The following is a 25,674-nucleotide window of genomic DNA, read 5'->3' as shown; positions in this document are numbered from 1 at the left end:
CTCTTGCCAGTTCATCCCATTTACATATAATCAGACGACACACGTGCAGTCGGTAACAGAGAGCCTGTGTTACACCCTCTCCCCACGGTAGAGCAAGACCGTCATGGCGGCGAAGATTAAAGGTGCGTCGTCATGAACCCCCAGCTGAATGGGCGTGACTTCGTTCCAGCAGCTGACATGACACACAGCCATCGATGCCGGTTCAGTCCACCGCATTCATTCAGGACAGGTTGTTCTTGATCTCCAGAGCGCCATCAAGGAGCTGGTAGAGAACAGCCTCGACGCTGGGGCTACTAGCATTGGTGGGTATGACTTCCGTTTTTGACCCACTAACGCCAGACGTGCGCATAAAGGACCACGGCCTCGACACGGTCGAGGTACTCGACAACGGCTCAGGTATTGCCCAACCAGACTGGCCTTCTATAGGTAAGTCTGATGGCTATGCCATACAAGAGACTAGCTGACTCTCAGGCCTCAAGCATCACACGTCCAAGCTGCCGTCCCTCGAGGAACTGGCCCAAGTCTCGACGTTTGGCTTTCGTGGTGAGGCGCTGAGCGCGCTCTGCGCTCTGTCAGAGAGTGTCACTGTCGTCACGTCCACGAAAGAGACGGCGCCTATGGGTGCCATTATTACGCTGGGGAGGAATGGACATGTACTAGACGACACTGGCAAGGTGGCAAGACAAGTGGGTTCGTTTCGGCTTGCTACTGCTAACCCAACAACAGCGTGGTACAACGATTACTCTGAGCGGACTGTTCAAGCCTCTACCTGTTCGTCGCAAAGAGTTTGAACGTACCGCCAAGCGCGAATTCACAAAGGCTCTGGGTATCCTTACGGCGTACGCCCTTGTCCCCGCTAGCGCTTGTCCCGCCGAGGGCAAGTCGGGCGTGAGGCTGAAGGTCGAGTCTATTGGCGCGGGCAAAGCAGCGTGGGTTGTACGAGAGGTTTGCATAAGCTGACATTGCCAGGAAACGGAACACCGTGCTAGCTACCGACGGACGCGGTTCACTCCGCTCTTCTGTCAGCGCCGTGTGGGGTCCCAAGGCGCTTGAAGGTGTCGTGGACATTGATGTTGAGCTCGATGTCGCTGTTGACAAGGCCATGGCGAGGAGAGAAGGGATCGCAGAGACGTGGGTTATTGTTCATCGTTGTTGACTAACCCAATAGGTCGCAGACTGTCCGTGTTACCGGACTTATCTCCTCGGGAGCGTGGGGTCAAGGCCGTTCCAGCGCAGATCGGCAGTTCACCTTCATCAACGGCCGGCCCTGTGCACTGCCCAAAGTAAGTTTAAGTATTGGAGCCAGCTGACCCGGCAGGTATCCAAGGCCGTGAACGAGGTGTACAAGAACTTCAACACAAATCAGGTGCCACTTGCCATTCTCGACTTTCAGATTCCCAAGGAGAGCGTCGACATCAACGTCAGCCCGGATAAGCGCACCATTTTTGTTCACAGCGAGGCAAACTTGATCGAAGCGCTGCGCGTGAGTGCTTACCGCACTTCTGTGTGGCTGACACTCCAGACTTCCCTCGAGACGTTCTTCCAGCCCACACGCTCGTCCTATGCCGTTGGAGGTGCCTCGTCGACAAAGAAGCTGGTGCAATCAGACCTGTCCGCTACCCAGGCTGTGGCCGCCGACGACATATTAGAGGACGACGAAGAAGGCACCCAACCAACGAGTCACGCGACCCCAACCAGCCGCTCACGTCGCACGTCCTCTAGAGCTTTGTCTCACCAGGACTCAGAATCAGAACCAGAACCCCAGTCTGAGGGTGAAGACGAGCTGTCCCAGACACCCGCACCACGGCCATCGCGCCGCTCTGCCAGACCACCATCCCCTCCTCCTCGCCGTGTAGTGCAGCAAACTCTTGACACTACCCTTGCTTCTTGGAGCCCAAAGCGCAAGTCTCCAGCTGTGACCATCTTGAGGAGTGTTCCGACGCGAGCACCACCCACCGGCCGCGATGCGCGTGCCAATCTGCGTCAACAGCTGGCTGGGTATGCCAGCCAGCAAGTGCCGACACAGGTGGATATGACTGCCGACGATAGCGGGTACGAGGACGAAGGCGATGACATCCAGCAGAGTGATAAGGAGGAAGAGGAGGAGGAGGATGTGCACATGAGTGATGTGGAGCCTGAACCCTCGCAACGGCCATCAAGCCCCGTGCCACAAGAGGAACCAGAGGTGGACGAGTTGGACGACGACGAACTTGTGCAAAGCCCTCCCCGCCGTCTTGGCGTACCCAGTGCAGTCCAACGCGATATTGACGAGGACAATGAGCAACCTCCTCGGACCTCCACACCGCTCTCCGTACCTTTCACAATCGTGACCGAGCCCGATATGGACGTCGACGAAGAGGAGGAGCCTCCTGCCGCCCGATCTGGCTATCGCGACGAAATCCAGTCAACCAACTCGACCGGCGAGGTGACATTACGCTTCGACGCTGGCCGTCTACGTGAGCGCTTTGCATCCCGACGATCTCGCCGTGCCGCCTCCACCCCACCCACTCGCGATGCCTTTGACGCTGTCAATGACGGGGCTGTGGCAGACGCGGCTGGCGTAGGGAACCGGGACGCCGAAGAAGCCGAAGCTGCTCTCGCTCGAGTCATCAGCAAGGACGACTTTGAGATCATGGAGGTGCTGGGACAGTTTAACAAGGGCTTTATCATTGCTCGCCTCCGACACCCGGCTCATGAAGACGCTGCAGGGTCGGACGACCTGTTCATTGTGGACCAACATGCCAGCGACGAAAAGTTCAACTTTGAGACTCTTCAGCGCACCACCGTCATCAAGGCTCAGTCGCTCATCAGGTGGGTACATATTTGGCTACAACGCTGACCCGCCAGACCCCGCCCCATGCAGCTCACCGCCGCTGACGAGATCGTGGCCATGGAGAACCTGGACGTCCTCCATGCCAACGGCTTTGACGTGGACGTGGACGAGGACGCGGCTCCCGGCCGTGGTGAGCGTGTGGCTCTCAAGGCCATGCCCGTCAGCAAGGAGACGACGTTTGATTTCAAGGGTGAGCTACTTGTATACGTTGACAGCTGACAGTACAGATCTCGAGCAACTCCTTCACCTTCTCTCGGACAGCGCCCGACCTGCCGGGCAGATGGTGCGCTGCACCAAGGCCCGGTCCATGTTTGCCATGCGCGCATGCCGCAAGAGCGTCATGATTGGCAAGAGCTTGACAAAGGCGCAGATGGTCACAGTGAGTGCAGGTAGCCGTAATGATTGCTAAACCTGACCAGCTGCTTCGCAACATGGGCACAATTGACCAGCCTTGGGTAAGTAAACCAGCAGCGGCGCGAGCCTACGCTGACATTGCTCTAGAACTGTCCCCATGGCCGGCCGACGATGCGCCACCTCTGCGCGCTCACCCCGCCGACGCGTTCGCGCGCAGGCCGTGATCGCATCGACTGGTCGGAGTGGAGTTAGTGTGCCTTGTTTTATATTCATTCCAACGTTCTTGTAATGTATTTTGTCGCCAACTGAGGTGTCCGAGACACATGCAACTGAGAGACAGATCACAGAACTGCATACATATTCTGAAGGAGGCGATACGGGACGCGCTTGGCAGCGGACATGGGGATGAGTGGGGTGCAAGGGGGAACGAATTCAGGACCAGACACGTGTTTTGTTGTAACTTGGGTTGTTTAAAGGACACAAAGGACATTTCACGACCACACACGTCGAGTGCAGGTCTACTCGTCGTCGCTCTCCTCCTCCGACTCGTCGTCGGCCTCCTCGAGCCACTTGAGGAAGGCGTCGGCCGACTTGCGGACCTTCTTCGACTTCTCCTTGTCGACATACTTCTTCGACACGTGCGTGCCCCAGTTCGTGAGGACCTCCTCGTCGAGAATGTCCTCCTGGTAGAGGGCCATGAGGACCTTGGAGGTAGTGCCCTTGGCAAGGAGCTCGTCCGAGTCGGGAGAGAGAGCGAGGAGACGCTCGAGGCCGCCGAGGAGCGACTTTTGGTGCTTCTCCGAGGTAACGAGGGCCTGGAGGAGGGCAGTGCGGGTGCCAACCTCGGCAGCGATGTTGTCGGTGAAGAGCTTGTGGCCAATCTCAATAAGAGCCTTGTGCTTGCCGACAATCTCGAGCTCCTTGATCTTGGCAATGATGTCGGCGTCCGAGGCCGAGCGGTTCTCCTCGAGCCACGTGCCGAGCTGGCCGTAAGGCGAGTTGGCGTCGTCCTCGTCGTCGTCAACGTCGAGGTCCTTGAGGCCCTTGGTGAGGGAGTCGTCGGTGCTCTTGGAACGCGAGGGAGTAGGAGCAGGCGAGTCGTCCTCGTTCGAGCCAGCGGCGCCGCCGCCGTTGACGGCGTTCTCCTGGAGGACCATGGGGCCACCGACGTTGGCCTCGGCGGTCATACCCTTCTTGCCCTTCTTCTCCTTCTTGGGAGGGTTCTTGAGAATAAAAGTGGTGAGCTTGTGACGCATGTCAATGTCGGTGTGGGCACCGCAGGCCTTGCAGTCGCGGTGAATCTTCTCGCTGTTGCCGCGGCCGGTGATGACCAGCTCGGTCTCGGGGTTCTTGCACGAGGCGCACAGGACAAACTTGACGATGAAGACGTCGAGGAGCTCGCGCAGGCGATCGGCCTGGTGAGCGCCGTTGACAATGTAGCGCTCGTTGGCCATGGTGGTCTGCGCGCCGAGCTCGGAACCAAAGAACTTGGTGGGGACTGGGCAAGACGTCAGCACACGAACACAACATGAGTGTCACACAGGCCATGTTCACTCACAGCTCGGGGGGCGGTTCAGGGCGCGAGCGACGTCCTCCATGTTGGGAACGACAGTCTTGATGCCGTTGCCGCGGCCCTCAATCTTGGTCTCAAGGACAGGCATCTTGTAGCGCTGTGTGGTCAGCTAAGGAACACTGCATTCTACCACTCACGTAGAACTTGTCTTCGACATCGCGACGAATGTTAACGGTAGCCATGTTGGGCAAACTTAGGTCTAGAAAAGGTTTTGTCAGCAACCCATGAACAAGACAAAGAAAGCAAGGTGCCACTCACATCTAGCGAGGGTGGACTATGCAACGGGGCGTGGTGTGATTCAGGACGGTTGGTGAGTCTCGATGCTGCATGAACTGTTGTGCCTGCAAATAGCGTGTTAGCCATCACTCTTTGTCACAATGAGACGCGTAGGGAGTGCTCTTCGGGAGTTGAGGAAACTTGGAAGACGGAGGTGAAAGGGCGAGGGAGCACAAAGTACTGCGTCGCCCTTAGGCGTCCTCCGACGACCTCCGCCGCAGCCTCATTGGCGCGTACGCGCTCCCTTGCCTCGACCCTTGCATGCTTGTACTCACTCCTTTTGGGATTGCACGGTTTGGAGTCACTCCGGTCAAATGGGTCGGGGTGCGCGGGGGTGATCGGGGCGTGGGACGCGATGTTGGGCTGTTGGAGCCGTGGGCTCTGTTCGCGTGTGTGCGGCTGTGGGAGGTGTAGACTAGTCTAGGCTCGGGTGGCGGTAGCGTCAACGAGAGCGGATGTGGTGAGGGTGGGTTTGGAGAGGAACGGCAGGGGGATCTGCCTGGTGGTCGCTGGTTGTGGGTGTGTGGGGGAGATAGCGCTGTTATACGCTGTTGGTGATGGTGGCGATGCCGGAGGTGATGATGATGAGGAAGGAAGAAAGAGTGAGATGACTGTGCTTTGCGCCGGGCCAAAAACCGTCCAAAGCCCACATGGAGGAACACCGTGGGAAAGCTGACAGAGGGAGGGAGACACACGCGTACGCACCAGCGGATCAGTGGCGTCGGGGTGTCGTACCTGTGGCACTCGAGTGACGTGGTGGTGGTCCTTTTCGTGCACGTCCTCTCTGCCTCTCTCTGCTTCCCTCGCTCACTTCGAACAGCAAAACGAGGTTGCATGCAACCGATGACATATGAAAAAGAAGAAAGACTATGTACACCTCCACCTCCCCCTCTTTACCAACCAGACATTGCGCCACCAGTCTTGCTCAGCCGGCTCTTCCGGCGCGCTCCTCCAGCATACCTGCCCTTGCGCGACTCGGGCACCACCTCGTCCTCCGAGTCGGTGCCGCTGCCACTCTCCTCTTCACTGTCCTCGTCATCACGCTGCTGGCTTGGGAGGACACCCGTGGTACGCGATCCTGATCCAGTGACAGCGTTCCACACAGACGTGCCCACACTCTTACCCGACCTCAACAAATCCTTTGGCAAGGCGGAGAGGGTCGGGAACGAGCTCGACAGGGGAGCGGCCGTCGACCGGCGAGGCAACGACAGCGGGATGGGGGGGAACATGCGCGACGTGGTGGTCGCAGTGTCGTCGTCAGAGTCCGACGCGTACGTGCCGCCGCCATTGACAATGCTGGTGGCGGTCGCCTCGTCGTCGTCATCGTCGATGGTTGGAGCAAGACCGCCGCCGTTGGACTTGCCGTTCGTGCGCTTGCCCTTACCGCCGCGGGCGCTCGAGCCAGTCACCGAGCTGCCAGCCACCGACGACTGCAGATCCTGCGTCTCGGGGATCTGGGTCTCGGGAACAAGGGGGGCTGGGAACGCGTTGTACGCCTGAGTAGCGAGGGCCTGGCTGCCCTCGGACATGAAGAGGGGAGTTTCCTCGACCGGGCGACGGCGGTGGAGTAGCGGGCTCGACTGAGTTGCAGAGTCGTGAACCTCGATGTCGTGTGCGTGGCCGTTGGGCATGCTCGAGGGTGGAAGAGGGCTCTTCTGCGTGAAGGGGCTGAGCTGCGTCTTGACGGGGTAGGACGAGTCCAGCTCATCGACCTGGGAGGAGGCGACAGCGGAGCGAACGTTGCGCGTGTTACGCAAAACAGGTGACGACTGAAGTTTGTTAGCAATTGGCCAAGTGAATCAACTCACCAAGTTGTTGTTTGCCCGCGGAGTCTCCTTGGCATTGTGGAACTCGTCTTCGGACTCTTCGATGATGGGCTGTGTCGGTGGCTGCGATGCAGGAACCTCAGCCTCCGCTGCGGCAGCGGCAGCCTCGACAGAAGCGGCACGCGTCCTGCGGGTCGTGGCCGGAGTGGCAGGGGGCTCCTTGGAGGCCGCACGAGTACGACGACGGGTGGCGGGAGGAGCAGGAGGCTGGGCGACGCTGCTCGCCAAGGTACCCCTGCTGCGAGTGACCCTTCCACTACGAGTCTCAGGCTGGCTCGCGGGAAGAGGAGCTGGCTCGCGCGAGGCTGCGCGTAGCGAGCGGGAAGGGGTCGGTTGGCTAGCAGGCACCTTGAGAGGAGACGAGGGAGGGTTCTTGGGCGGACGTCCACGACGCTTCGGCGCAGGCTTCACTGGCTCAGGCTCGGGCTCCTGCTCCTCCTCTGTCTCAGCCTGGGGCTGCTCAACCTGGGACGGCTGGAGGGACTCGAGCTGCATGACGTCAACCTGAGTGGCGTGGAGGTCGTCGCTCTCAGGCTCGGGTGTAGGCGTCGTATCGCGGTTGATGGGCGCGTCCTCCTCGATGGCCTCGCGGAGCGCAATGTCACCCGGGAACTCTTCGAGCACAGGGCTGTTCGGAATGAGGTTGTTGAAGCCACGCGACGCGCGCCTCTCGGTAGCGGGCGAGGAGTGATCGGCCGCGGCAACCTTTTTAGGCGTAGCCTCGACTTCAGGTTCCGGAACGGTCTCGTCGACGTCCATCGCCTCGTCGGCGGCCTCGTCGGCGGGCTGATCAGTGACGATGGGCTCGAGGTCATCGACAGGCTCGACAACCTCGGCAGGCTGAGACGGCTGAGGGAGCTCTTCGACATCGCTCTGTTCCGCTTCCTCCACCTCCACCTCCTCCACTTCGACATCAGATGCCTCTTCCACAACCATGGTCGCATCAGCGACAGAGTTGAGGAGCGCGGCCTTGGCGTCCTTGGTGTCCTCGCCTTCGCTCTCGCTCTCAGCGTCGCTGTGGGCAGCCTTGGTGGTCTCGTCCTCAAAGTCGCCGATGCTCGAGTCGGATCCACGGCGCTGGAGGGCGTGCTGGGGAAGCTCTTCGTCGCTCTCGATGTCGGACGCGCTGGCCTCCTCGACGTGGTGCATGGACGCAGCACTCAGGCGCGCACGCTGGCGCTGCCTGCTCGAGAGGGGTTTGTTCATGACGCGGCGCATGAGCTCGGCGGGGTCCACATCCTCATCGTCGCTCGACGAGTTGTCAGACGAAGCGCCGGAAAGGGACTCGTTCTCGTTCTCGGAACCGCTCTCCTCAGACTCGGAGCCGCTATCACCCGTCTCGATGACAGCATCGCTCACGCTCAGACCCGACATCGATCCGGGGCGGCGGGGGCGGGCCAGGGCCTTGAGGTGGATGGTTGCAGGGTAGAAGGGAGTCTCAGGCGCAACCACAACGGGGGTGGACGCAGCGGACGAGTTGGGAGAAGATGCCCGTGACGAAGCGGCCGACGACGTGCCGTCCGCCTCCTTGTCCTCGTCTTCTTCATCCTCTTCATCCTCTTCCTCGTCATCATCAATCACAATGGGCTCCTCAGCCGTGGCAGGCGTGACGGGTACAGGTGTCTTGACAGCGACAGTGGCGGGCGACTGGGGCGTTGCAGCCATGGACTTTGCTGGACTCTCGGTGCCATTCACCTTTGCCGCAATGTTGGTCAAGCGCTGAATCCAGCTCTTGATAGCCTGGCAGCCATAGTCACTGGCCTCATCCAGTCCCTTCATGTCAGACTGGCGACGGTTCTTGCCCTCCTTGCGGAGCTGCACGAGGTCGGCACGGCGGACTTCGAGGCGCTCCTTGAGCTTCTCGACACCAGCCGCCACAGCAGGACAGTCCTTTTGAAGGTGGGAATTCAGTTCGCCACAGATGACGCACGGCGTGCTTGGTGCTGCAGCTGCCGATTTGGGAGTGGCGGTCGCGGACTTTGCACTGCCAGGCGTGCCGTTCTGCTTGCCGTTTGCGACCGGGGTGGTAGCATCCGACTTGCGGGAACGCTTCTTCGCGGCGGGAGTGGTCTGTTCCAAAGAGTCGGGCTCGGTCGCAGCAGTGGGGTGCGCGGGGCCATCCGGCGAGGGTTCAGGAGCGGCGGAAGAGGGCTGCGGGGTTTCCGAAGTAGGTTCAGGAGCGGCGGCAAACGGCTCCCGAGGATCCCAAGGAAGTTCAGGCTCTGTTGTGGCGCGCTTCTTATGAAGCTCCTTCAACATGCGCTGAGTGGTGGACTCTGGCTTGGTGCCCTTTGCAACCATCTCCTTGACGGGCTTGTCTTTGCTCTTGAGCTTGGACTTGGGTGTCGGCGTCGCGTGTTCTGGGGCAGGAGTCTGAGGTGCAGGGGTCTTGCTCGGGTCGGCAGCGGGGGTGGGAGCAAGAGGCGCAGGGCTGTTCTTGGCCGCCAGCGACGCATTGATGTCGGCAACGATGCTCGCGATGATTTGTTGACGAGTCAAGGGGGTAGCAGGAGGAGCAGCCTTGGCGGCCGTAGTGGAAGCTGTAGCCTTGGTCTGTGCGGTAGGAGCAGAGGGTGCGGCCTCGGCTTGGGGCTGGGGCTGCTGTGGTGCGGCTTCGGTGTTGAGCTCGCTGTCAAGCGACTTGCGACCAGCCGACCGACGGGAGCGGACCTTCTTGGCTTTTGGCACTGGCACCTCTGCAGGCTCTGCAGATTTGGGCTCCTGGTCCTTGGCGGCCACCTCCTGGCCCTTCTTCTTCTTCTTAGCAGCTGGCGCACCAGGGACCGGAATGGCAGCTGGAGCTGACTGGGCTGCTACCGAAGCACCGGGGACAGGGATGGCCACGGGCGCGGGGGCAGGCTCGACGGCACCGACGACCGGAGGAAGGCCGCCAACAAGGAGTGGCAGGTTGTCGGATGGCTTGGCAACGGCCTTGACAACCGGAGCAGCATCCGACACACGACCCTTCTTCTTTGGCCTCTCATCAGCAGCGGCCGGCGTGGCGCTTGGACTAGCTGCCGTTTGGGACAGCGGACTAGGACGTGAGGGCTTGTACTGCTGGACCTTTGCAATCGTGGGAGGGGCAGCAGGTGTAGCTGCAGAAACAGAGGTGATCTCCTTATCGCTGGCGGCGGCTGGGGTCGTGCTGGTTGTGGTGGGACGCAACGAGGTAGGAGGGGCGTGGGTGTGAGCCTCGCTGGGGGTGGGGACTGGTCCAAGAACAAACGTCGAGGAAGCCGAAGTGGAAGTCACTGGCGACGAGACAGAGAATCTAGGCGATCGTGAGGGCGGGGGTACCTCCTCATCCTCCTCCTCCTCTGTGCTCTCGATGCTCTTGCGCTTATGTTTCTTCTTTCTGTTCCTGTTGTTGGTCGTCTTGCCCTGCGAGTTGTTGGGTTGCTGGCCAAGCTGAAAGTTGGGGGAAGCCGAGTACTGTCCGGGACCAATGTGATCGCCATATGCCGGAGATGGAGTAGAGGGTGGGGAGTCGGTCGGGAGGGCAATGAGGACGCGCTTCTGGGTGCGCGGCGTATCGCTAGCGCCAGGCGTACGCAGAGCGGAGCGGGGTGTCGGAGCCGAAGTGGGCGGGCGGTAAGGAGTCGGGACGGATAAGGTATCACGAGCAGTGGTCCTTTCCACCGATGGTGGTGCTGAGCCTGCAAGAGATGACGGTGGGGTGGGATGCTGCCCGATCGCCGCCGAGTACACGCGAAGTGTCTCCTTCTTTGACCCAGTGGCCTCGGCGCGGTTCCTGATGGCCTTAAAGTCGTAGTCTTTTGAGAGTTGTCAGTGTGTCGTCGTGTGATAATGTCTCGTAACTGGTAACCCACCATCCCACACGGGTGACTCCATACCTCCTTGGCGAACATGCATGATCTGGAGACCGACCATGGACGCGCCAAGACGGTCGGCGACTATTGGAACGACAGCGTTGAGGGACTTGCTGCCTGTGCGCATTCGTCAGTAAACAGAGTTGGTTTCGGGTGTCGTGGGAGTTTGCTCGTTTTGCTTCTCCGCGAGCATCTGGCTGGACTCACCAATGAAGCGAGTGTACTTCTTGTCAGTGCCGACCAGCTCCCACTCGGCCTCGACCTTGTACGAGTGGTTGTTGTCATTGTCATCGTCGGCGGTGGAGTTGGTCGACTGGGCGTTCAGACCCGCGCGCGACTTTTTGGCAGACGGCCCTGCCTCTGGCGTCGGGGCGGTGGGCGACGCGACGTGCTTCCTCTTTGGAGCCATGGTCGCGGTGCTGTGCGCGCGCGCGATCGATGGTGGGCAAAGGGCAGCTGGTGGTTGTCGACAGGGCGGTCTGGAGGGGAGATGATGGTGGATGGACGGAGGGAAAGATGTCGAGAATAATGGGCACAAATCGTCCACCACACGCGGGGGGTTCCCTGCCTGGGCCCACACATTTTCAGGCACGCGCGCTTTCAACGACCGCCGACGACTGCTCTCTGCGGCGGCTGCTGCAAAAGTTGGTTTCCGACCTCGTCCATTTCTCTTTGTTTCGTTCTTCTACATACCATATCCGCGTCAATGCTCGGCTTCCCTTCGGCTCTCCGCCACGGCTCCGCCGCCATCCGCTCCGGCAGCGGCATGGCTCGCTACCTCTCCACCTCGGCGCCGGCCTTCAACGCCCCCGTCAAGGTGCCCGTGGCCCTCATTGCCAAGCTGCGCAAGACCCACCCCGTGCCCATGGCACAGGCTCGTGAGGCGCTGGAAAAGTCCAACCTCGACGTCGACGCCGCTGTCGCCTACCTGAGCAGCGCTACCTCGGCCTCGGCTCAGAAGAAGGCCGCCAAGGTCGCCGACCGTGTCACCTCGGAGGGCACTGTCGCTGTTTCGCTCCTCGGCGGCCGCCGTGTGGCCATGGTGCAGCTCGCGTGTGAGACAGACTTTGTCGCCCGCAACGACGTCTTCCTCAAGGCTGCCCGCGGTATCGCCGAGACCGCTGCGTTCCTGGACGTCCCCACCGACGACCCGGCATCGCCCGTCCCCCAGCCTGCCCAGGACGCCATCCAGGTGTTCCCCAACGACGCCCTCCTGTCGGCTCCCCTCATCTCGGTCCCCGCCGACGGCACGACCGCCGCTGCCCCCTCGGATGAGGCCCAGACCGTGCAGCAGGTCCTCCTTGCGTCTCTCCAGCAGACCAGCGAGAACCTCAAGCTCGTCCGCGCCGCCTCGTTTGCCGCCCCCTTCCCCTCGACCCCCACAACCCGCATGGTTCCCGGCGCCTACACCCACGGCGGTGACGACACCACGGGCAAGGTCGGCGGTATCGTCGTTCTCTCGGTCGAGGGTGCTGGTGACAAGCCCATTGCCGCCATGATTGCCGCCCCCGAGGGCGCTCAGCTCGACACCGACCTGCAGGCCCTCGCCCGCAACCTTGCCCGTCAGGTTGTCGGTTTCCCCACCAAGGCCCTCGTTGCCGGTGAGGGTGTCGAGGACGAGGAGGCCCTGCTCTCGCAGACTGCTATGCTGCTGGGCTCGGACCAGAAGGTCGCCGACGTTGTCGCCAAGTGGGGCGAGGAGCGGGGCGTCAAGGTGTCCATCGTCGACATGAGGAGGTGGGCCGTTGGTGACGCCATTGAGGCTTAATTTGGCGCAAGGACTCGGTAGTACATAGAGCATGGCATTCTCATCACTCATGGAAATGAGCAGACAGAAGGGGACGTGGTATTGTGCATTTCGGGTATCAAAAACACTCTAGGTATAACTATGTGTGTATATCTACAACGGCTGACGCTTCTCGGGTGCAGCCGCCACACCGACAGCGGCCTCCTCAATCCCCTTGCCAGCAGCCTCGAGGTCCTTGACCACCTCAGCCTCGAAAGTGAGAGTCCGGTCGCTGATTCCCGAGTGGGCTGCACCCTCGTGGTCGTCCTGGCTGTGCTCGTCTCCGTCCTCGTTGCCGTGGCCATGTTTGGCCCTCTTGCGCGCCTTCTCCTCCTGGACCCAAGCTTTGCCTGCGGCCTTGAGCTCGGCGTCGTCCTCGCGCTTGAGGCTGATACGCTTGACGAAGAAGACGGTAATGAAGAACGAAATGCCGGCCATGGGGACACACAGCCAGAAGCACGCGTCCACCCCGTGTGCTGGTGGTGGTTAGCAAAGGATTCACGGGGGCGACAAGAGTTTTGCTCACCATAGATGGCGCGAACCTGTGCCACCTGGGCAGCCGACAGTCCCAGGTCTGTCAGCTGTGTCGGGTCCTGAAGGATCTGGGCCACGAGCTCGGTGCCAAGGTCCAGCTTGCTGAGGCGGGACTTTGCAATGTTGTTCACGATGGCCGCACACGCCGCGAGCGCCACTGTACCGCCGAGCATGCGCAGGAAATTGCGACAGCCCGTGGCGGTGGCCATGTCCTTGCGCGCGACACTGGCTTGGATGGCGATCAGACTAGTCTGGAATGTCTGCCCGGCACCGACGCCGACGAGCACTTGGAAGCCGTAAATGTGAGCCATGGGTGTGTCGGCCTTCATCGAGGACATGAGGCCAAGTCCAATGGTCCAGATGAAAAACCCAGCCATGAGGTTCCACTTGTAGTCGCCCGTCTTGCTGACCAGCATGCCCGAGCTAGTAGGGGTCAGCTTGTAGGTGGCGCACATCGAATAAGCTTACCTGAAGGAAAAGAAGACCTGGACAAAAGTCAGAGGCAACATGTTGACACCAGACCGAATGGGACTGTCGCCACGGACGACCTGGAAGTACTGTGGCAGGTAATACAGCGTTGCGTAGAATGCGGCGCCGTTGCAGAATGTCGTGGCCATGGACGCGGCGACAGTCATGTCCTTGAAAATGTACATGGGCACCAGAGGAAGCGGGACGACCTTGGCCTCGACGATGATGAAAACGACCAAAAGGGCGATACCGATGATGAGCGGGGCGAGAACCGCCGCCGAGGTCCAAGAGTATGTTGTTCCACTCCACGAGAGGGCGAGGAGCACGAGGATCGCCCAGGCCAGCGTCAAGATGGAACCGTAAAAGTCGAGTTTCTTGAGCTTTTCGATCCACGAGCCTTGGATCTTCTTGAGGGGCAGGAGGAAGGTAACCACCACGATCGCGAGAGCTGTGAGTGGCAGATTGATGTCTGTGGCAGTTAGCAATGTTCGTTCGTCTTTCCTTCCTTCCTTCGAGAAAAGATGGTACGAAAGACATCTTCTCCGGGTCCCGGCTTACAGAAACACCACCTCCATGTCACCTTCTCGGTAAACACCCCTCCAAGGATGGGGCCAACAGAGTTGGCAATCGCGACTACTCCGCCAGTGAACCCTTGAAATTTGCCTCTGTCCTTCAGAGAGACGATATCCGATATAATAATCATCGACAGAGTAAGAATACCACCACCTCCGAGGCCTTGGATAGCGCGGAAGATGATGAGCTCGATCATCGTCTGGGCGAGAGCGCACGCCAGCGAGCCGAACAGGAAGATGGTGAGACTGCCGAGGAGGACGACCTTGCGCCCGAAAATGTCGGACAGGCGGCCATAGACTGGTTGCAAGGCCGTCGAGGTGAGCATGTATGCCGTGCCGACCCAAGTAGCGATGCTGGCTTGGTTGAAGACTCTGCCGAGAGTGGGAAGTGCGGTTGTGACACTGGAGGTGGTGTCAGCTTTTATTGTCCCAATATTATTATTATTATTTCGCTTGCCGCCACGTTTCGCACCCCACTTTCATTCCCCCCACCAACACAACACACGACACTACTCACATGGTTTGGTCCAATAACGAGCAGAAGAGGGCACAGTTGAGACCACAGAAGATCATGATGACCTGTTTGGCGGGGAGGAGGTTGGTCTGGTCCTGCAACGCGTACTTTTTCGCCTTTGCTTCCTCGTCTGGGGTGGGCGAACCCTCCCCGCCAACGGCTGCTTCTTCATCCACTGGCCGCACCTTCTCTCCTGTGGTCATGGGAGGTTCACGGCCATCGCTGGTGACATGGACAGGTACACGCTCGTCGATGTGGCCGTGTTCGTGTTCGTGTTCGTGCTCGTGCTCGTGCTCGTGCTCCTCGTCGTGGGTATGCAGCGATCGACGATCGTCGGTTTCCTCGACATACTCGCCCGTCTCGTGCGTAGCCATGCGGCGGAGCGACGCCCCGGCAAAGCTGTAAGTCGAGTTTCCCGACGCGACGCGGACGAGCTGGTTGTCTTGCACACCAACACTGGTTGTTCGCCGACTGTTGGTCCCACGCCGAGTGCGTGTTGCTGTGAGGGGCCCTGGCTGGGGGCTTGTGAGAGATTCGGGGTCGTCGGCGACTTCCGACGTTGATGTCGGCCCGGACATGGTGAGAGGGGAAGAGCGGTGTGGAGAAGGTTCAAATGGTCGACCTCCAGTCACTGATAAGTGGAGTGGAGTGGAGGGTTGAGTGGGGTGGAGTGAAAGTTGTCGTAAGAGCAAGTTACAGAAACTAGCTCCAAATCTGCGACGATGTGGTGATCGAGGGTCGTAAGAAATAGAGGATGAGTGAGTGAGTAACTCCAACATTCCCAGAACGACGTCGGTCGCTATGCATAGCACGCTATCCCTCGTCGCACGGTCAGCGCCGAGGCCAGCGACAGCTTCTCAGTGGACGTTCAAGATTTTGTCGGCCTCGTCCGACAGCGATCACATTTTCAAGGGAAACTGTTACGTCATACATCGAACGGGGGGCGGAGGAGTGCGATACTGCAAAGTGCTGCGCAGCGCCGACACTGGGCGGGGAGGGACGCAGACGATGCGACCGAGCGTCTATATTTACAGCCCAGCAAGGGATGCGAAGCAGGTATGCTGTGCATGCGCGTGCAGGTTGAGCAGACGTCGAGGGAAAGGTGGACGTTGCCAAACATCAGAAATCTGGAATGCCGATGCAGATTTAGAGCCCACAGTCACCCGTGTCGGCGGAGGCCGTGCTCTTGAGCCGCCGCCGCAGCATCTTACGTTGGTTGGCCTGCTAGAGCCATGCACTCTGGACTGCTCTGTGATCTGTGCGCATTTACTGCCGTATCAATCAAGCTGATCGGTCGTCGTGTGCCAGTAGCTGAAACAGAATCCCACAAACATTTGATCGCCGACCGTCACGGCAAAAAACTGGTCGGCCATGCGGCCACAAACAACGTCACGTGACCATCATGTCCTCTCCGGCCTCCTCCTCCCGCTCTCCTGCAGGTGGTGGACAGAGGGGTGGGGTGGGGGGGGGGGCCGCAGGGTTCGCATGCTATTTGCATACATGGGATGCTCGTTGTGGACGCTCATGGTCGAAGGTCATGCTGTATGCTACAAGGTACCGGAGGGGAGAGAAAGGAAGCAGGAGCTGATCGAGCTGAATGTCACAGTAACGTGTGGGGCAGGCTGGCTGTCTTGGCTTGTGGTGGCGGCTGTTCCGCACGACGGACGAGTCGCTCAAGCTTGCTTGGTGGCAAAGCCCTCTTTCTTGGTCAGAGGCTTTCGAGTGTCCGTCTTCTTCTTGCGGCCAAGGCCTTCCTTGGGCTTGATCGCGAGCTTGGCCATCTGGCGGCAAAGGTCGGTGTCAAGGGCCTTCTTCTCCGCGCGATGCTTGCGCAGTCCGTGCTTGAGCGCACGGCGGTGCTTGTTGAACTCTTGAAGGTCCTGGCTGGGAGGTTCCTCAACTCCAGGCTTGCCGACCTCCTTGAAGTTCCAAAGGCTGCCAGAGTTCGACGAAGCGGAGGGACACTTGGCACCGCAATGCGTGCAAGGAGGGCGGTACGCCCTGTGAGCCTCATCGGCCAGACGGAAGACTTCCGTGGCGCAGCTGGACTTGTTCTCGTCATGGCAAGGCTGGCATGGTTGAAAGAGCCTTGGCGTCAGATGGACATTCCCTGCGTCGCAAGCTCACGCGTAGAGGACAGGCGTGCCCCAGATACCCTTGCGTCGAGTTCCGAACGCATCCATGGGGGCCTTGCTGTAAGGTGTGGGCATGGCGAAGTGGATGAATAAAGAAGATGGAAGGAAAGGTGATTGAAAAGTGATGGAAAAGTGAGAGGAGATGACTGGGTATGTGTGTGTTGTATCGGCAAACAGCGAGTCCAAGAGGGAAGACGTGTCGATACAGTATGGCCCCGTGTGTTTGTTGTGCACACAAACGCCAATCCTCCACCGGGGGGGGGGGGGGGGGGGGGGGCACCGTGTGCAGCCGTGACATGGATTGTCCTTTGTTGCCGCGGTTACGGTGCAGTGTCGTATAAAGCGCAAAGTGTGAGGCCACAGGCAGCTCTGTTGCGTGTGCCCATTGCTGACAAATAGCACATGGAGGACATGAGGACAATGTGCCAGCCACGTTCACGGTGCACCACCACACAACTGATCAACTGAACACCTTTGTCAGTCGGCATTCTGCTGAACCTGGTTTCGAAAGAACATCCACTTCGTACATCCACTTACTGCTGACTTCCCGACTTACATCCACCGCTTCGCCCGCCGTCTAGTTCTATCCTTCTAGTTTTTATCCTTCTCGTTTCTAGCTCCGCCCCCACTTTAGTGCATGAGAGCAGCGGTGTCTGTCTTGGCGAAGTGGCGGGCAGCGATGTGGTTCTCGTAGAGTACGTCAATTTCGGCAGCCGCTGCGTATGGAGTTAATACATGCCATCCTGGAATTCTCGGGACAGAAAGCATCGACTCACTCCTATTACGCGTCTCGGGAACGTAGAGGAATCCGAAAACAACGACGAAAACATTTAGACCGGCAAAACTGAGAGCGTCAGAAGCTGATTCGAGTATGGCTCCAACTCACATGAGGGCAGTCTTGGCGCCGAGGTTTCCTGGGGTCTGGAAGATGTACGGGGTCATGAGGTTGAAGGCGCACGCAAAGATGTTGAGAGCACATGTGGCAACGGCTTGTGTCTTTGCACGCAGACGGACAGAGGACAGCTCGTTCATAAGCGTGTATGCCGGCGCGTTGACCGCAAAGCCCTGCGTGGACAGTGCGAGGTTCATAAGGAGTGCCAGCGCCTGGAATCGCGTCAGCTAATGTATGTGGCAGCCATGGTCGTCAGAACGTACCCATCCCGCCTTCTGGGAACTCGCCCAGCCCAAACCGCCGATAGCGATCAAAACGCAGGTGTGTGCAATGTTTCCGTACACGAAGACGGTGCGGCGACCCAGAAATTCAATAATGTAGCCAGTGAAGAAAGAGACCACCGCACTGAGAGATGCAAGTCCAGCTGTGATGCCGAAAATGACTGTAAATTCGATATCAAGCTGCGAGAGGAAGTAGATTCCCTGGGCAAGGAAAGACATCTAGATGTCAAGTCAGTCTAAGCCTTCTGGCATACACAGCTGTCACGGGACTTACGCCTCCCATGACCTGAGCAACCCAAACACCGACGCTGGTGAGCGTGCGCTTAGCGTCGACCGGGTTCGACATCAGCTCGGCCCAGCCGGCGTTGCCGTAGTGCTCGTGAGCCATCTCCTCGGCAGCTACAGTGTGCTGGATGGCCGCCAGACGAGCGTTGATGACTTCCACGTCCTTGATGCCGTAAAGCTTTCCGAGCATCTTGCGAGCCACTGCGGGCTTCCCCTGCCTCACCGCGTAGACGGGAGAGTCGGCAGCAAAAATGAGGCCAAGGACAGTGAGAGCTGGGAAAATGTACTGGCACGCCAGAGTCATGCGCCATGATTTCCAGGCAACCATTTGGCCGAGGTTCATGTTTCCAGTCGTCAGGCCAAAGACCACTGAAACCCGTTAGAAAGCGTCCACACATAGGGGGGTAACGTACATCCAATACTGGTGGAGAAGGGAATAAGTGACGAGAGCGGCGCACGGAGCTTCATGTTGACCGACTCGGAGATGAAGTTGCTCGCCGAGACGATGAAGATGCCCATGGGGATACCCGCGAGGAGCTGGAGGCAAGTTAGTAACCCGGGGCACTGGTAAACTCACTTTGCCAAACAAAAGCATGATGCGGTTGACTGCAAAACACTGCAGCGAAACGGCCGCGATCATGAGGGTGCTGGTGACCATGGAGGTGCGGCGAGGGCCAAAGCGGTCAACGAGGGTACCACATGAAACGGCGCCGATGGCCATTCCCAGGGTGACAAAGGCACTCCAAAGGGATAACCACAGGCTGGGTTTGTGAGCAGCTGTTCAATGCAAGTTTACTGACGAAGGTACATAGTTTGCAGTTGGATCGCCGGGTTTGGGAGAGCCAAAGTCCACCAGGAATGAAGGCATGGAAGCAATGATTGAAGCAGCACCAGAGTCGTACCCTTGACCAATACTGGCCTTGTTAACGAAAAAAGCCACTAACGTGCTGTGCTCCTCACCATGAAAGAATAAAGGGTGCACAGTTGAGAACCTGGCGCCAGCCAACCTTGAGTGCCTCTGGGTACCGTTTAGCCCCACCCAAAAGGAACTCGGAGCAACGCTTCACTCACGGACATTGCTCAAGGCTTTGTCGTCATCAAGCAGAGCATAGCCTTGCTGGATGAGTGCAATTGTTGGCGGCTCGGGGTAGTTGGCCAGGTTGGGCGGGAAGTCCCAGTCGGTGTGTTCGTTTTCCGCCTCCTTGTACTCGATCATACTCTCCTCCATCTTCACGTCTGTTATGTCTGTCATTGTGAGTATTGAGTGACTTGCAGGTGGGCTTGTGGGGATGGCTACACCCTCTGAAGGCTCGCGAGTCATAAAGAACACAATCCGCAATACCCTAGTTGGCGCCACGGGGCACTGGTGGCACACCACGGGGTGACGAGGTCCCCCCCATGCGCTTTCGGTAGAATGTTAGGCCGCTTGCATACTGCTGGCCGTGCTGATCTAATCCAGAATATCCTTGCCCGCGGGGCCACGGAGGGGAGAGCTGGGGACGTGAGTTGTTCTGGGCCACAGAAACCGGACCGTGGCGGTTGATATCACGGCGAAAGTGTGCGGTCCGCACCGTCTCGGCTACTTCGCGCCGTATCGGAGGCTCGGAGGTCTCTTTTTGTGGACGTGGCTTGGCCCGTCCTCGGTCGTCCCCACTCGTCCTCGGTCGTCCTCACTCGTCCATTGTCCGGATGCATGCCCGGAGCTATGCCGTCCGTACAGCACCACGACTCCAGAGGCAACAGAACATGGCTCGGCCTCCGGGGTACCCGGTGTATCATTGTGCCATGCATGGTTTAGTTCATGAGCAAGACGTAAACGACTCGACTCTTATTCCTTCCACTCTCTCACTGTTCCTTTCAGCTTCTTCCAACTCTACCACTATGCGGATCATCAACGCCAAAGTCGACGGCTACGCCGAGCAGCTGGGTGTGGACCGTTCGGACATTACCTTCTCCTGGGCCTACGACGACGACGAGGGAGTTTCCAGCAATGTCGAACAGACAGCATGGCGCATTACTGTCGGCACCGATGCCTCGTTGGCGGTGTCAAGCTGGGACTCTGGTGTCGTGGAATCGAGCGGTTCACTGGGTGAGTGATGCTTTGCTTGCCCACTTCCCACTTCTGACACCTTCAGGTGTTGAATACCGCGGACAGCTTGAGCCCCTGACGCGATACTTTTGGCGCGTCGAGGCCCACTTCAACGACGGCTCTACGTTGACGAGCGACATCTCCACGTTCGTTACCGGCAAGCTCGACTCACCTTGGGCCGGAAAGTGGGTCGGAAACAACACCAGCGACCCGTTCTACCTGCGCCGGCAGTGGTCTGCGACCAAGCCCGTAAAGCAGGCCTTTACAGTCGTGTCTGGCCTGGGCCACTTTGTCTTCCACCTGAACGGACGCAAGGTCTCGGACCATGAGATGGACCCGGGATGGACAAACTACCGCAAGGTCGTCCCATATGTGCTCTTTGACGTCACCGACGAGATTCGGCAGGGACCCAACGCCTTCGGGGTCGAGGTTGCCAACGGCTGGTACCACGGTAAAGCTGGAGGACGCTTCTTCCAGCTGGAAGCAACCGGCATCGTCCCCAAGCTGTCACCCAACGTCGAGGAGCTCGAGTACCAAACGTTCGGCGACGTGCTCCCCGCAATTGTCGAGGTTCACGTTCAATATGAAGACGGGACCACCGAGGTCGTTGCCACCGACGACACTACTTGGCGCGTCTGCGAAAGCGCCACCACTCTGGCCAACATCTTTGGATCTGAGGACTTTGACGCCCGCAAGGAGCCTGTCGGATGGACGCTGCCGACCTTTGATGACACCACCTGGGAGACGGCACAGGCGATCCCTGTCGACCGCGCTCCCCTCGGAGCCCTCACTGCCCAGATTCAGCCCGTGGCCGTGAAGAAGGTGTACGAGCCCATCAGCATTACCCAGCTTGGGGTCGGCAAGCTCATCGTCGACATGGGACAGAACATGGCTGGCATGCTGGAGATTAGCGTGCGTGGCGCGTCTGGCGAAGTGGTCAAATTCAGCATGGCCGAAAAGCTGCGTGCGGACAACGGCGACATCGAGGTTCGCGTAGACGGTGACCACCTTATCCAGTGGGGAGACTGTAACGTGCGCCACGAGTACACCCTTCGAGGTGACGACAAGGGTGAGCAGTGGAAGCAGCAGTTCTCGTACTATGGCGGCCGATACGTGCGTGTCGACAACGCCAGGCTGCCAGACGACGAGTCTTCCGCTTTCCCCGAGCTCCTGGCCATTCGTGCACACTACATCACCATCAAGGCCCCCGTCATTGGCAAATTTTCGTCCTCGGACCAGCGCCTCAACGACGTCTACAGGCTCGTCACGGAGGCGGTCGACAGCAACTTGCAGAGCACCCACACCGACTGCCCATGCTACGAGAAGGCCGCCTGGCTCGAGGCATCCCAGATCATGGCCCCCAGCATCATGTTCCACCGCGACGTGTCGTTCCTGTACGCCAAGATCTTTGCCGACATTCGCGCCGACCAGTGGCATGCCGGTGACCGTGACTTTTACAATGGCAAGCTTGCTCAGTACCAAAAGGAAGGCTTTATCGGATCGCGTGCACCCGTGTACGAGATCAAGTGGACGAGCATCCCGCCAGGAGACATCTGGGACATTCCGCCCTGGGGTTCGTGTATCGCCATCGGTCCTCACTGGCACCACCTGTACTACGGCAACGACAAGGTCGTGGCCGACAACTACGAGGCAGCCAAGGCCTATACCAAGTACCTTGGATCACGAGCCACTGCAGAGGGTCTCATCGAGCACGGTCTGGGTGACTGGGGCAACCAGAACGTCCACGAAATGGCCAAGGCCAACGTCGAGACGGCCACATACTATTTGGACCTCGCCATTATTCGCGACTTTGCCAAGATTGTCGGCAACGACGCGGATGCCGCCGAGTATGGCAAGCAGGCCGAGACGGTGCGGGACAACTACGTCACTCGTCTCATGGAGTTTGACACCACCACCAAGCGTTGGGGCTTCCGTGCCAAGGCTGACCCCCGCCTGTCGTTCCGTCTCATCAACGCCATCTTCTCGTTCAAGGCGTGGCTCCGCGGTCCCGGAATGACACCAATCTCCCAGGCCATGCCCCTGATGCTCGACATGGTGCCCGCTGAGCGCGCCGAGGACGTGTTGGCCACCCTCCGCCACACACTCGACACGGACGGCTACTCGTGCGGCGAGCTCTCGCTCCCGTACGTCATCAACGTTCTCCGCAAGCACGGGTACAACCAGGACATTCTCGACAACCTCGTCGTTGCCAAGGAGCACCCCAGCTACTACCGTTTCTGCGAGCATGGCGAGACTTCGCTCCCCGAGTACTTTATCGACAATGCCCGTAGCCGCAACCACGACATGATGGGCTCCATCCTCCAGTGGTTCTACAACGGTCTGGCCGGACTCGAGCCCACCAAGCCTGGGTTCAAGCAGTTCACCGTCCGTCCATGGCTCGGCAAGATGCTCACCAACATCAACGTCGAGTACATGTCGGCCAGCGGCCGTATCAGTGTCGTCGCCACTCGGTCTGGAACGTCAGCCATTGTCGATCTTGTGGTCCCGCCCAACACTCGCTGCAGCGCACAGCTCGACCGTGTGCTCCCTGCTGGCCGGGTTGCGACGTGGAATTCAGTAGAAGTCGCCGAGGGCCGCTCAGAGTTTGACCTGGGCTCGGGTCGCCACCAGTTCATTATTTCGGTCTAAATATTGTATGAAAATGTACCTTTTGCCATTCCTTTGAGATGCCTTGGGAGCACCACAGATCCACAGATCGCACAAATGAACGTGCGTGTCATCCAGTGATGTTGCACATGCCACCTTGGTCCAGGCGGGAGCGGCTCGCTCATACTCAGCGTGTGCATGTGCTCACCCTATCCGTAGCTCCCTATGCAAGCACCGTGACGACATTACCAGCTGTGGGTCTGTTGCCAGGCCACTGAGCCACTGATTCACTGATCTGCTCTGTCTGGTGGTTTCGGGTCTTTCAGACCGTGCGGGCCGCATCTCGCATCAGTCGTCTCCATTCCACCCATGCAACTCACTTCTACAACACGTGACTGTGAACCATGTACAGTATGCCATCCTATGCAAGCGTTCAAACTCCTCCAGGTGCAATAACTCGTTGATCAGTGAGTCTGCGGCAACAACAAATCCGGGTGTACGGCGGCGACGTTGTCCCGCGCGGCAACCTATGCCCCGCGGCCGTTTCCTCGCTACATTGATGCACCTTTACCTTGTCTGCTGCGATGGCTACTACATTACATAGGCGTTTCGGTACATTGCTGGCTCTGTAAGTCGGTACATCTGTACATCGGTGTATCTGTACATCGTTATACCGCGACGATGGTAAGCCATGATCGGTAAGATGAGCGAGCCCGCAACATCAATCTCCCCGTCCCCACCGCCAGCGCAGCATGTTCTCGCTTCATTGTTACACCTTTTCCTCGCTGCTGGCTATCTCCAGTTATCTCCAGCTCAAAACTACACCGAAACTTCGGTACATTGGTACATCGATGCCTCTGTACATGCATACATGGGTACGCATCGGTGCATCGGTATTCCGAGCATTGTCGCTGCCTGATGGCCGTCCCCGTGCGTCCTCATTACCGTCCCTGTTGCGTCCCCATTGCCGTCCCACTGGCGTTGTTGCCCTGCACGGTATCTTGACTCGCCGGGACGAAAGTCGTGCCGTCACCAGCATATGCGCTCACGACAGCATGTCATTTCCGGCGTGATTAGTCCGCTACGCAGCGGTCCTCACGTCCCACGTCTCCGCGTCCTCACGTCCTCGTAGCTCATGGATCACGGCACCCGTATCCGCCGAGGACGCCAGGGGACAACCGGAGCAGCCTTGTACCAGTCTCCGGTGCCAGGCCGTGGTGTCTCGCATCGCCCGCGGCCGCAAGGGCCTCTCATCGTCGAGATTAGACCGGCACAGCTGGCAGAGCGTCCTCCCGTCCTCAGCGCCCAACCACGCACCATTTCCACCGATCGGGGGACGATCGGACTAGATTTGTACCGGTCCAGCGCGAAGACATGAAGGATCATGGACGAACTGGCTTCATGAAGTGGGGACTGTTGAGGACGTGGTGGAACATCGCACCGGGAGCGTCCGCGCGTCCGCATAGCAGCCGGAGGTGATATGATCCGTGAACCGTCCCAAAACAGTGCACCTTGCTGAAGCTGAGACGGGACCACACGTGGCGTGAGCTTCCTGTTAGGCCTGTTGGCCTGTTGCGCGTACTACACCAGTGAAACTGTCCCACAACGTGACGACAATCGATGACTGTCATCCATGAAGACTTGACACGCACCAATTCGCCTTCCTTCTTGGTTCTGTCCACTTGCGACTCCTCCCCCAGCCGATGACGTCGTCGTTAGTGCCTCCTCCGGTGTGCACAACTAGACCGGTTCCCAGCGCCAACCCCGCCCGTTCCCACCGCTGGCCTACGACTAGCTTCGTCTCCAAGGCGGGAGTGACACACCTTGGGAAGTCCAGGTGGCCGCTGGTACGCAGCATTGGTGGGTCTTATGCATCAACATCAACAAGCCACAAACTGAAACGGGTGACTTGTTGAGCATGTGGAGTCTAGCATGCAATCTAGCATGCACAGACCACGAAACCCTCAGCGGGGAGCAGATACTGTATGGCCTGTGTTGCGTGATGTTGATCTGTATCAACAAAGCACCGACTGGGGGCTGTCATCTAATTCAGAGTTAATGTTCATGGGAAGGGTGTCGCTGTGAATTGACTGCGATGCACATGGGTTCCAAAGGCACAGCGCAGGTAGCAGTCCTGTACAGTAAATACTGTACAGTACGTTGTTGACAACGCGTCTTTTCCGTGCACAGCGACTGGCGTGATCTGGGGTGACGCCAAGAGTGCCGTGCCGCTGAACCGAAAAGGCGTCGCGACTGGAACAGCCAGTGCGCCATCTGGCCCCGTTTTTGGCCTTATCTCAAGGTCACCAAAACAGTCCAGTGTACGAGTGTATACCAGTGGTGTGCCCCCTATGGTAAGCCAAGTGAAAGAGAGCGCACTGCGACGGGGGAGTGGCAGGCAGAAGCGCAACACGAGCGTCAGTGGGGTCAGAAATGGCGTGCAGGATGCGATACCGACGAGCGCGGCACAGTGACAACGTCGTGGTCGTTCAGCGGGCCAACGGGCCAGCGAGCCAGCGCCTTGTCACGTTCGTTTGTCCCCCAGCCCAGCCATTGCCTCATGGCCGGCACTGTCAGCCGCGTAGCCGGCCTATCGAGCTATCGTCCTTGCGCACTGCCAGCTTAGAAGCGCAGTAGTTGCTCACTCCTGGACCAATATTGTTCAAGAGGGAACGGGGAATCCCATACTTGGAACCAGGTCACATACGGTACCAAACGTGCTGTGAAATTCGCATGGTCGTACTTCCGCTGCTGCACATGTTCTGTCTTGGGATCTAAGTATCCCATGAGAGAAGTCTCACACTCTGAGCTTGCTGTGA

At 59.0% G+C, this 25,674-nt stretch overlaps 8 protein-coding genes across 8 annotated transcripts; 3 read left to right on the top strand and 5 right to left on the bottom strand.

Moving 5' to 3' along the window:
• Window positions 1-103: 103 nt before the first annotated feature.
• On the top strand, window positions 104-3,439 carry EHS24_005697 (uncharacterized protein; the record flags this gene model as incomplete). Its single annotated transcript, XM_028621184.1, has 13 exons — window positions 104-122; window positions 189-302; window positions 340-426; window positions 472-686; window positions 727-929; window positions 970-1,131; window positions 1,169-1,283; window positions 1,319-1,483; window positions 1,523-2,811; window positions 2,848-3,023; window positions 3,061-3,212; window positions 3,253-3,288; window positions 3,335-3,439. 13 exons carry the CDS (start codon window positions 104-106, stop codon window positions 3,437-3,439), a joined length of 2,838 nt encoding a protein of 945 aa, XP_028477636.1.
• Window positions 3,440-3,705: 266 nt separating this feature from the next.
• EHS24_005696 (uncharacterized protein) lies at window positions 3,706-4,942 on the bottom strand (the record flags this gene model as incomplete). The annotated part of the gene is made up of 3 exons (XM_028621183.1): window positions 3,706-4,685; window positions 4,746-4,848; window positions 4,898-4,942. The coding sequence occupies 3 exons, from the start codon at window positions 4,940-4,942 to the stop codon at window positions 3,706-3,708; spliced, it is 1,128 nt and encodes a 375-aa protein (XP_028477635.1).
• Window positions 4,943-5,929: 987 nt separating this feature from the next.
• On the bottom strand, window positions 5,930-11,101 carry EHS24_005695 (uncharacterized protein; the record flags this gene model as incomplete). The annotated part of the gene is made up of 4 exons (XM_028621182.1): window positions 5,930-6,805; window positions 6,845-10,635; window positions 10,693-10,809; window positions 10,900-11,101. 4 exons carry the CDS (start codon window positions 11,099-11,101, stop codon window positions 5,930-5,932), a joined length of 4,986 nt encoding a protein of 1,661 aa, XP_028477634.1.
• A 297-nt stretch (window positions 11,102-11,398) lies between these two features.
• Window positions 11,399-12,460, top strand: TSF1 (Elongation factor Ts, mitochondrial; the record flags this gene model as incomplete). Its single annotated transcript, XM_028621181.1, has 1 exon — window positions 11,399-12,460. One exon carries the CDS (start codon window positions 11,399-11,401, stop codon window positions 12,458-12,460), a length of 1,062 nt encoding a protein of 353 aa, XP_028477633.1.
• A 132-nt stretch (window positions 12,461-12,592) lies between these two features.
• EHS24_005693 (uncharacterized protein) lies at window positions 12,593-15,144 on the bottom strand (the record flags this gene model as incomplete). Its single annotated transcript, XM_028621180.1, has 5 exons — window positions 12,593-12,954; window positions 13,005-13,435; window positions 13,481-13,949; window positions 14,039-14,454; window positions 14,570-15,144. 5 exons carry the CDS (start codon window positions 15,142-15,144, stop codon window positions 12,593-12,595), a joined length of 2,253 nt encoding a protein of 750 aa, XP_028477632.1.
• A 1,095-nt stretch (window positions 15,145-16,239) lies between these two features.
• On the bottom strand, window positions 16,240-16,749 carry EHS24_005692 (uncharacterized protein; the record flags this gene model as incomplete). The annotated part of the gene is made up of 2 exons (XM_028621179.1): window positions 16,240-16,609; window positions 16,694-16,749. 2 exons carry the CDS (start codon window positions 16,747-16,749, stop codon window positions 16,240-16,242), a joined length of 426 nt encoding a protein of 141 aa, XP_028477631.1.
• Window positions 16,750-17,331: 582 nt separating this feature from the next.
• Window positions 17,332-19,411, bottom strand: EHS24_005691 (uncharacterized protein; the record flags this gene model as incomplete). Its single annotated transcript, XM_028621178.1, has 10 exons — window positions 17,332-17,417; window positions 17,478-17,545; window positions 17,588-17,805; window positions 17,857-18,093; window positions 18,149-18,528; window positions 18,573-18,696; window positions 18,737-18,920; window positions 18,960-19,073; window positions 19,120-19,177; window positions 19,231-19,411. 10 exons carry the CDS (start codon window positions 19,409-19,411, stop codon window positions 17,332-17,334), a joined length of 1,650 nt encoding a protein of 549 aa, XP_028477630.1.
• Window positions 19,412-19,905: 494 nt separating this feature from the next.
• EHS24_005690 (uncharacterized protein) lies at window positions 19,906-22,897 on the top strand (the record flags this gene model as incomplete). Its single annotated transcript, XM_028621177.1, has 2 exons — window positions 19,906-20,248; window positions 20,295-22,897. 2 exons carry the CDS (start codon window positions 19,906-19,908, stop codon window positions 22,895-22,897), a joined length of 2,946 nt encoding a protein of 981 aa, XP_028477629.1.
• Window positions 22,898-25,674: the final 2,777 nt, after the last annotated feature.

Source organism: Apiotrichum porosum, assembly GCF_003942205.1.
Source record: "Apiotrichum porosum strain DSM 27194 chromosome Unknown scaffold_3, whole genome shotgun sequence".
NCBI lineage: Eukaryota > Fungi > Basidiomycota > Tremellomycetes > Trichosporonales > Trichosporonaceae > Apiotrichum > Apiotrichum porosum.
This window is presented reverse-complemented; position numbering and strand designations above follow the sequence as displayed.